The sequence below is a fragment of the Pundamilia nyererei genome, unplaced genomic scaffold (assembly GCF_000239375.1).
Source record: "Pundamilia nyererei isolate P.nyererei 1_Seehausen unplaced genomic scaffold, PunNye1.0 scaffold00038, whole genome shotgun sequence".
Lineage (NCBI taxonomy): Eukaryota > Metazoa > Chordata > Actinopteri > Cichliformes > Cichlidae > Pundamilia > Pundamilia nyererei.
The window spans coordinates 1833838-1844410 of record NW_005187439.1 but is presented as its reverse complement, the minus strand read 5'-3'; the positions used below and the strand labels follow the sequence as shown (position 1 = coordinate 1844410).

At 41.7% G+C, this 10573-nt stretch overlaps 1 protein-coding gene across 1 annotated transcript in view; it reads right to left on the bottom strand.

Moving 5' to 3' along the window:
• The window catches only part of antxr2a (ANTXR cell adhesion molecule 2a), an 80081-nt gene extending 69973 nt beyond the window's left edge, over window positions 1–10108 (bottom strand). The window contains exons 1-3 of the mRNA XM_005730558.2: window positions 9597–10108; window positions 2994–3065; window positions 57–128 (exon numbers count right to left, since the gene is read on the bottom strand). Of these exons, the coding sequence (XP_005730615.1) occupies window positions 57–128; window positions 2994–3065; window positions 9597–9769 (317 nt within the window). The 5' untranslated portion in view covers window positions 9770–10108. The remainder of the gene's footprint in view (window positions 1–56; window positions 129–2993; window positions 3066–9596) is intronic.
• Window positions 10109–10573: the final 465 nt, after the last annotated feature.

Below are 10573 nucleotides of genomic sequence, written 5' to 3'. Positions count from 1 at the left end.
GTGTATGTGTATTTGCATATACATGTCTGTGTGCCATTTAGGGTTCACTCTGGTACCTTTCTCCAGTCAGAGGCAGCAGGACTTTGGCTTGGGCAGAGAAAACGATGAACGAGACTCTCATTCTCGGACTGAAAAACAGAAGGACAGGGATTCGTTTTAAATAAACAAACAGAAGCAATACTCTAAATGTCTCATTTAGTTGCTTGTTTTAAATAATAACAACTAAAAAAAACCCTGTAATATGACACGTTTTATTATCCTGTACAAAAATCTGCACTTCTGTCCTTTGTCGTCTTTACCAAACGATCGCGGCCACAATCAAAGACATGAAGTTCTCAGACTAGCTGGGAATGTGTCAGTGTGACAGACAGTGTTATATAAAGCTTTTACATGAGTTCAGTTCAGTTAAAGGGAATTAAAGACGCATTAATAATGAACCAAACAGAAGGGGCTCTTTTAATGTCAACTAATATTAGTGGATGACTTAAAGCAGCTTCTGTGGGACTGAGGAAGTGATTAATAAGACAGGAAACATGTTGTGGTAGTGAGTCACGCATAAACACACGAACAAACACAAACACACACGCGCACACATACACAGGTGCAAATATAGTATAGAATCTATATATTTTGTACCTGTGACTTTTTAAGGGTGTTAAACGACACGTTGGACACTTTGATGTGTGTCTGACCAAACAGTGTGGCGTCAAGTGTTCGCAGTACAGCCAGCGCTGTTTACATTCAGTACCGCTCTGTCATCTCCGAGCACTCGCTCGCCGCCTCATGAATTATTAATAATTTATTTTTTTAAACAAACATGGCTGGTTTCTGAGTCCTGTACACACCGACGCAGGGACGAAGACATGGCTATGGTGACATTCCCCAAAACTGGGGGTAATAAAATTACATTAGAACTGTAATAAAAGCCATAAAATGAGAAATGAATGAAATAGAATATATAAAATTACACATTTTCATATATAGATATAAGCTCTGACTAAGCTGGATTTAAAAAATGACAAGATCTGATGAGTACTGGGGGAACTATTTAGTTTTAATATTATAAAACAATGATTTCTCAATACTTTTATTTAAGCCAACATAAACTACAAGTGCATTTCTTCAGTAAGGTTTCACTATAAAATTCAGTTAACAAACTAAAATCCAAAGAAGCTCTAAGTAACCAGCAGCAGGGTGTGACACACTTTCACTCGTCCTCACTAGAATACCGAAATCAATCACAAGGGCGTGATGGGTCGTCGGTTAAAAGGAGCACGAAATATTGAGCAGGCAAATTAAATATACACTAAACCTTTAGAGAACATCTACAAGGGATTTTTTATTTTAAAAATACTAGTGACGAAACAAATATTTCTGCCAACAGCCACCTAAAAATATGATTACAAGGAAGTGGGTTTGCGAAGTGACCGCATTGAGAGACTTTCATGCTAAAGGTGGCGTTCACTGTAACACATTTTCCTGTTAAATTAGAATAAAGAAGTGCTGGAAAAATAGACGTGTCAGCGTGAGGCTGGTGTCCTACGGTTTAACTTTTCGAGCATCAAGTGTTTGATGGTGTAAAAAAGACCAGACCACAGACCAAGTCAACTGAAAGACAGAATCCTCTTACACTGCAAGCTTGACCTTAAAGTTTTTATCCTGCGCAATCATAAAGGTAACAGCGACGCGGTCGTCCTCGTCATATGTGGATTCCAATCAGCGACACAATTTAGGGTGAAAAACATCGTGTAACCATGAAATCACAGGATGCTATAAGTAACTAAAGTAAAGATACTTCTGCGTCGCTTAAACAATACTCTGGTGAATACTCGATTACATGCACTCGGTTACTTCACACCTCTGCTACAGACAGAAAGCACACGGATGCCATCCCACAGAGCGAGTTAAACTTCAGATAATTAAGTGTTTCCTTCAGAGATCCGAAGCCTTCAGAGCATAAGGAGAGGTGCTGATATTTCTCACCCACATGACACATGGCCCAGTCGCGATCCTCCCCCGCAAAAATAGCACAATCTTTAAGCCACACGGCCAGATTTGGCAGGGAGCGGTAGCAGCCGTATACATCCACATCCTGTCTGCAAGTTTCGGGACTCATATGTGGACTAAAAACTAACCGCACGCAAGTCACGGATGAGAAATCGTGGGTGGTGACTTAACGTCGAACTTTAGGTTTTAACTGGAGCTTAAGATGTTATTTGTTACCTCTTTAGCAGTACTGGGATCTTTTCTTATTTCTAAGAAAGACTTGGGATAAAGACGCAGTTGATGCCAAGGACAAATCAGAGGGTGGTGTTGGGTTTTTTTTTCTTTGAGAATGGTGGAGAGGGGGGTGATGAAGTAGTCCAGTTTGCTCCACATGGCGGAACAGAAGTGCTCTTGGTGAGCGAGCATTGTTTAGCAGATTGTCCTCATCGCCTTCCAGTGTTCTTTTGCTTTACTGTACATTGTCTGCCTGTCAGCCGTTCTGTGGTGGAAGCAGGGGATAAGTGTGGAGCCGGACCCCCCCTGGTGCAAATGGCCATTCTCACAGCCCAGAAGACTGCTCCTCTCTGCCACCCACTCCCACCTGGTGCCTTTGCTATTTTCTTCAACCAACCACTTCATTCTGGCTGGGTCGCTACCGTCTGTACTGTGCTGGCAGGCGCCGTTTGACTCAAACGTTATGCAAGCTGAACGTTTCAAGCCGGTTTCTGCCGTTTTGTCTTTTTAATGAATTATGTGCAAGACGGATGCCGTAGATTCTGCACAATGATAGTTTGTAAAACAGGTGGGAAGTCATTTAAATCTGTGCAACTGGCTGGAAGTAACGGTGTGAGCGCTTGAGTGATAGACATTTATCCCATAAAACCGCCATGCTGATGTCAAACAGATGTAAAACAGAAGAAAAGGCCTTCTTTCATTTTCCCCAACTTATTCCTCTTTCTTTTTAAACATCCGTGAGATATGAGAAAGCAGGAAAATATCATACTTGCCTCACAAAGCGGTCAGTAAGGTTCTTCACAAAGGAATATATCTCACGCCAGTCATTAGCAACGCTTCCAGACCTGAAAACAAGAAAACAACAGTCAGCTCACAGCTCATCAGTTGCAGCAGATTGTGTGCTGGGGAGTAAAATACTGTACAGTATTTGTGCTTTGTACCACAACCACAGTTGGACATTTAACACCAGCCACATGCTGGATAATTGTGCAAAGTCTGTGTACTACAGCAGCCACTTCAGCTGTTAGAATCCTCGAACGTTCACACGAGGCTTGCCTCTCTACAAATGTACTTGGCCAACAGATCTGAAATTTAACAGGAAGTTACCGGGTAGAGGTTGAAGCAACAGAATGCAGTTTAACTTAATCCAGTTAATTTGTGCAGTTTAGTAACGCGGGAGTTCTCCGATGTCTGACAGGCCCACTTCTGCAACCTTTCGTTACACAGACGAGCTCTACAAGAAGTGCAGAGAAAGATGGAATAAGGTGCGAGTGCTTGTTCTACTGTCTTTGTCTCATTAAAACTAATTAAGATATGGTAATTGCCAAAAACGACACATAAATTTTCCAAGGTGGGTGTGAACCTATAGCCCTTGGCCCCTCTCACCCTTCAGTAAGTCGGTCTGACCACAATGAACGAAGTGTGTAAAATGTGCCCTTGATGTAACGACAAAGAGGTAATTAAACCAATAATTACAATTCTATGTATGTACGGAGAACATAAAAAAGAAGAGTTTGACCGTTAGGAGGCTCATCTTTCATGCCACCTCTTTCTCCTCCCTGCTGCCCATAGACAAGGTCACACAGCGGAGGAAAGAGGCAAGAATAAAGAAGAGTTTTACTCTACTTTGACAACGCTGGTGACTCTGCATATATTTAAGTGAGTTCTTTGTGGCTAAACATTGGTTTAATAGTTAAAGGGATGAGAATCACCTCTGGAGGATCTCAGTGTCATCATCTTTGTTCAGTGCGATGCTTGGGTTTGATAACTCATAACGGGCTGGAGAAAACAAACATGTTGGTTTTTGGTTTTATAAAAATTATAATGAGCAATTTTGAATCTTTATTTGCATGAAGCTCCCAACATAATCTACTTATGTGTTCATAACAATAAAGACATTCTGAGTGTTTTCTGCTTCGTGCATTAACATTTGGGTTTGCTCTTATAACCTGGTGCCAAATTTCACAAGATTAATTTGCATATCTTGATGCATCTCAATCATCCAGGTTAGTAAATCTCCAAAAAGTTGATTCTGTTCATCTGGACGCAGCGTTTTGTGGGAGAAACGTTTCGTCTCTCATCCAAGTGATGTCTTCAGTCTCAGCTGACTGCAGGTTTCCCCAATCTTATAAACAGTACATTTGCATAATGACTGAAACCAGTCCACTGATCAATGATGTACACATCCTGGACAGGGAGGAACGCTGGTTTGAGGGCGGAGTCAAGGAGGCCATATACGTGAAAAGGGAAAGATCATCTCTGAATCGAGGAGGGGGCCTAAGGGTACATCTTTCGCCATCTTACAATGCTGTGATTGCAGCCGTTCCCCAACTCTCTGTGAATGGTACTCATGGCCATTGATCAGTGGGTTTTGGTCAGTGGTCATGAGAATTTGCATAATTAATATTAAGGAACTGACCTCCCAGCCCATTGTTCCTTCAGTGGGCTGGTTTCAGTCATTATGCAAATGTACTGTTGAAGATTGGGGAAACCTGCAGTCAGCTGAGACTGAAGACGTCACCTGGATGAGTGACGAAACGTTTCTCCCACAAAACGCTACGTCCAGATGAACAGAATCAACTTTTGGGATTTACTAACCTGGATGATTGAGCATGCATCAAGACAAAGAATAAAGTAACTTAACGTTATAACTCATCAGGACCTGCACAATACTGTCATGCAACAAAACTCAAAAAAGTGAGATGTTTTATCTTGGGTCGAGCTTTTAAACCAGCTAACCCTGCTTTTTCACCAAATCAGTAATTTCCATCTACTGTTTGCTCTTCCTGTGATATGGAGTCTAACTAGCGAGCGCTGCAGAGTCATTAGCTGATAGTATCTCCTCCTTCAACCTGTTTTGATTAGCTGGTGTGTTGTTGCATCTTCTGCAAGAATTTTCTTGCTTTTGGAGTTTGCAGAGGTCGCTCTCATAGTGTTGAGCTATCCTCCATTTTAAATAAACTATCTCAGAATGATTTAACAGGCTGGAAATACTTGAATTTTATGTTCATAAATCTTTAAGGCTAATACAGCTCCAGGTGGAGTGTGCTCTATCCACTGTTAGAAACCATTTCAATCAGTGTTTGCTTTTCTTTGACGTCACACTGAGGATGTACAGGTTGGTTGCCAAGTGTGAATGGAAAAAGATGACAAGTGAGGCTAAAAAGTGAAGCTAGTGCAGAAGTGCCACCAACCATTCTATCTAATGGCCTGCTGGAAGTCTATGGGAAAGTAGCTCTCAGTTCTCTTGCTCTGTACTTTCAGTAAACACTTTCCCAATGGGTTTTTGGACTCAACTGCTAGTTTATAAAACAGGAAGCTCACTTGTAAATGTTGGTTCCCCAATAGAGTCCAAAAGGATTATGATTTGTGTTACTGTGTGACTGACAGATGCTCTGAAAAGGGTTTTGAAAGAAAAAGGTAAGGCAGTGATTGCTGCCGCAAACATTACCGCACAGTCTTATCAGTTCAACCAGGAAATCCTGAAGTAGAGCCATCATAGCTGCAGAGATAAAGTAAACTTAGAGATGCTGCAAGCTGACAAGTAACAAACAGTAAAGTTCAGACCTGTTACATTTAAACTTGCATTTGTAAATCCAACGCATTTGGCAAATTTATAAAAAAGAAATGCTGAACAAGCAAAGATGTGTGCACGCTGTCATAATTGTGCCAAAAAACCTTGGTCATCATCCTGTAATTATGCAATTTTATCCAGGGCAGGGTGGGTCAAACACAAAAGGGCCAGGCGAGCAGTGTTTCAACTCAGCACGGTGGCACATGTCCAAGCCGTGGGAGGGTGGGATTAAAAACAGTTGCTGTCAAGGCTGTAAACTCTCCTTCGTATACAGGAGGTCTTTTTGCATGGCACTACTTCTGCAAAGCAGTTTAGCTGAACTGAATGTGGCTGTGAAGTCTCTGCATGTGTGATGTCTGCAGCAGGGCTGTGAGAGTGCGAAACACAGGAAGTAATACAGCATCAACATCTGCTCCAAGCTGCTTGCGCTGGGTTTGTCGGTGCACCATAAGGGTGGTTTCAATGGTATTCGAGGATTAGAAGCTTATATGTGTAAAACTCACACTAGTTAATGCTGTCACCTAAAAAAGACTTAAGTCAAGACTTTAATCAATGATTAAAAGACTTTAATTAATTTATTAGAAGATGCTCTGCTGTCATGTCAGATAGCTGTTGCTATGGATACTGAAACAATACAGCAACAGTTGAGAAACCTTCATTCTTCCTCTTCTCAACAATTCAGCATTTCCCAGAATGATAACATTATAAAAAGCCCATGACATGTTACTGACCTGTTACCAACTGTGCTCTTTAAACATACCATAAATATTATGGTTAAAGTCTGGTTAACGTTCAGGGTGCGAAACTACTTGTTCAAATTTGGATGAGGTCACGGTAACACTTGTGTGGTGGTACGAGTTTGTCACAGTAGTCGCTTCACCACATGCAACCACGAAGCACAGCAGTACACCACGTAACCAAGACACAGCCCAAGAGTATCATTCACTTGAGCGGTCACAGCCCCGGCTTGATCTCGAGTTCACTTGTAGTTCTTTTCAAATATCTGACCTTAGCCTCGAACATTTATCAAAGCTTTTTTACAGCCGAGCAGCTAAACAGAGACCTTTTTCAAGCCCTGTCATGAAATCTCCAGAGACATAAACTGTAAGCTGCCAGTGCATTATAATCATCATCTGCTGTTTTTAATGCATCCAAAGTTCCTGCAGCTGCAGACCAACTGAAGGCTCTACATTACATTACAAGGCAATCCCAATTTCCATTTCCACTTTTTAGTTACAGCTAACACTAAAGCTTCACTGAAAACTAACAGGAGATTAGACATGCAGCTGACAACGAGCCAGCTAAACAACAACAGCTGGTTATAAGGTGAAATTATGTCAGCTGAGTCCAAATGCCAGTAAATGACTATTACATCCTCACATTGTATGAGAGTTTATTCGCTAAGTATCCAAGTCCAATACTTCAGAAAAGCCGGCTCACAGTCACTGACAGAAAAGTTCAGGATATTCACAACATCTCACCTTAGTATCAATTCAATTTTATTTATACAGCACCAAATCACAACAACAGTCGCCTCAAGGCGCTTTATTTTGTAAGGTAGACCAACGATCATATGACCCTTTATGAGCAATCACTTTGGCGACATAAAACTCCCTTTTAACAGGAAGAAACCTCCAGCAGAACCAGGCTCAGGGAGGGGCGGGGCCATCTGCTGCGACCGGTTGGGGTGAGAGAAGGAAGACAGCATAAAGACATGCTGTGGAGGAGAGACAGAGGTTAATAACAGATATGATTCAATGCAAAGAGGTCTGTTAACACATAGTGAGTGAGAAAGGTGACTGAGGGAGAAATACATGGTGCATCATGGGAATTCCCCAGCAGCCTACACCTATTGCAGCATAACTAAGGGAGGATTCAGGGTCACCTGGTCCAGCCCTAACTATATGCTTTAGCAAAAAGGAAAGTTTGAAGCCTAATCTTAAAACCTGAATCATTGGATGAAAGTGAGCTCCACTGACTTCTTTCACAAAGCTTTACATATTTGCATATTACAGTTTTGCATATTGACAGACGAAACAAACAGCAGACTGACAGTCACTACAGTTGACTGGGGGTCAGAGATGCTTGTCCTACAGTGACCACCATAATTAGGATTATGTACTTGAATTGGGAGGTGGAAGAAAACACAACTTATTGATTGCAATCTGCAAACCTCTGATATCTAGCAATGAGATTTTACACACTGCCTAATTTTTAAGGTACCCCAAACCCTGTGATGCAGCAGCTACAGAAATTGGTGAAGTTACTAATCGATCATCCTTTGTCATGCTGTAATTCATGTGATACATCATTTAAACTGTTGTGCAATTTGCCTTGCATAACTATGTACATGACTCTTAAGCTGCAGTTAGGGCTGACATATTTGCTGTTGTGAGAATGAACGGGATGCTAACACAGTAAATATAACCTTTTATACTTCCCCGACTTGCTGTAGTCTTCTCCTAAATGTATCAAGAAAATAGAGACTGTTATACTTCTGGAAAAAGAAAAAGTGATACTGAAGAAGGTTTTATCACACTAGTAAATTTCTGCCAGGATCTCACTGATGTTTTTTTTTTTTTGAGATATCAGTAGACCTGAACACAGACTGGTGCCGGCAGCTTATTCACTTTGAATATGAACCAGTCTCCACTTGTACCAGATTACAAAGAATTTAAAAGATATCCAGCTAGCCATAACAACACCAAAGTAAGCAAGTGCCAGGAGTGATCAGTTTGCACGCTGCCACGCACATTCCTTCTTTGTACTGTGAGTTTTGGTAAATGAAACTTGTTATCACCTTCAGTGATAAGGTCTTTTACATGCACAGCTTTAAGCACTCTAGCAAAACAACAGTACGTTCAAAGCTCAGGGAAGCTTCATTAGAGCTGACTGTATCCATCAGTCGCTTCGCACACACAAACATCAGCAACTTCAGCATCACTTCACAGTTAATTATTGTGTTTCAGTTGTATAGTTAACCATAACATGTCAATTCATTTTTATCACAACTCGCTGGCTTTTAAAGTGGTTTAGTTTGTTACGTTTCCCTCCCCCTGTCCAACCCCACTTCTGTAACATCACATTTTTACCCCAGTCAGCCACATCAGCATGACTGGGGTCTGCCACTGATGTCAACAGATGGGATTCAGGCAGTTCAGGCCAGGCCACTCCAAACTGCACGTTTGGATGTTAAAACTTAGACTTCATCACCTGCAAAAACTGCCAACTCTAACATGGAAATCCATGTGACCCCCTTGGGAAATAAGAAATCCGCTAAAACTGACATTCAGAAGCAAAACAACATCACATATAAGTAGATTTATTTATTTATTTTTTAATGTGAAAAATAATTGATAAATAAATGGAATGAGTAGAGTGTATAAAGTTTTCAGTGAAACTAAAGTCGAGAAGCAGGCACCAAGTGGGTCCCATCAGACTTTAAACAACCCTTTGCCCCCCCTTTAGGTAAGGCCCTGGCCGTAGCACTTCATCTCCATAACGCAGCAGACCTGAGTGGTTTTTTCGGCCAGTAACAGTAACCCAATGTAAACCTTATAGTGCCACAAATTTATACACAGTCTGCATAAGATACAGGATATGTTGAAAACGCATATTCCTAATCAGGTCGCAGATAATCTGTCCACCCTAACCAAACTATCCCCCCAACATCCCAGGGGTGCACCGGCTCGTCCTCCTCCAAAGGCAAACACAGAAGTCCATAACAAAAAGCATGCTGCTGCAGCGCGATCACACAGGAGTCATCTAAAGTTCACCAGCTCTGCCTGCAGTTTTCACTTACTTGTCTAAAACAAAGTAGAGGTCGTACGCCCCGTGACAGGACGCTTCTTCTGCCCAGCAGGACGAGGCGAACAACCCGAGCAGGAGCACCGCGACCGCCGCCGAAGTCCAGCCGCTCTGTCCGCGCACAAGTTTCTCCTCCGCGGCAAAGTAACGTGACAACTTTTCCCGCATGTTTGCCACACAGAGAAACGATGAGGAGTCGCTGCTCGTTGAGAAAAATCAAAGTTTAGATGAGTTTTCGGGGAGGAGGAGCTGCATGTCAGACTTCTTCCAAAACAACCAAGTTAACAATTTGAGCAACAAAATCAAGGAAATCGCCGTCACGTCACGTCACGTCACCGATGAAGTTTCTACATCGTTGTGATTCACTGCTCACTCACATCCTCAATAAAAACCTGGCGAAAAACACGCAAAACCCCAGACGGAAGAAACCCAAAAAATATCAGCTTTTCGCAAACTTCACCGAGACAAACTGTGAGAACTTCAAGGGCTGCTCAAAACTCGTACTGCTGAGTGCTGTAGGCGTAGCTTTGGTACAAAATTAATCGCTTCTTTTAAAGTTCCAGCTTCGTTTTACAGATGTGCCCAGAAAAGAGCTCGTGTTGAATTTAACAAAGCTGGCAAATGGAGAGAAAGGTGTTTAATAAGCACACAATAGATGCTTTATTACGTGGTGGAAAGGACTGTTACTGTTACTGTTTTGTAAGTAAATTGCATGACGTTTGTTTTTTCAGGTTTTTTTAAATATGAAAATATAAAAGTACGCAGTCTAAAAGTGCTCATGTTTCTGAAGGCCGTGCCATCAAATCACGCAATCCTTCGTTTTACTGTAGCCTACAGCCTGAACGCTGTAAGTTTCATCACTAAAGGTGTTTTAACCTGGACAAAATGGACAACATCATAAAAATGTAACCATCAAAGAAAAGTGACAGGTCAGTCATATAACTTTGATCATCCAGTTAAAATGCACTGTGC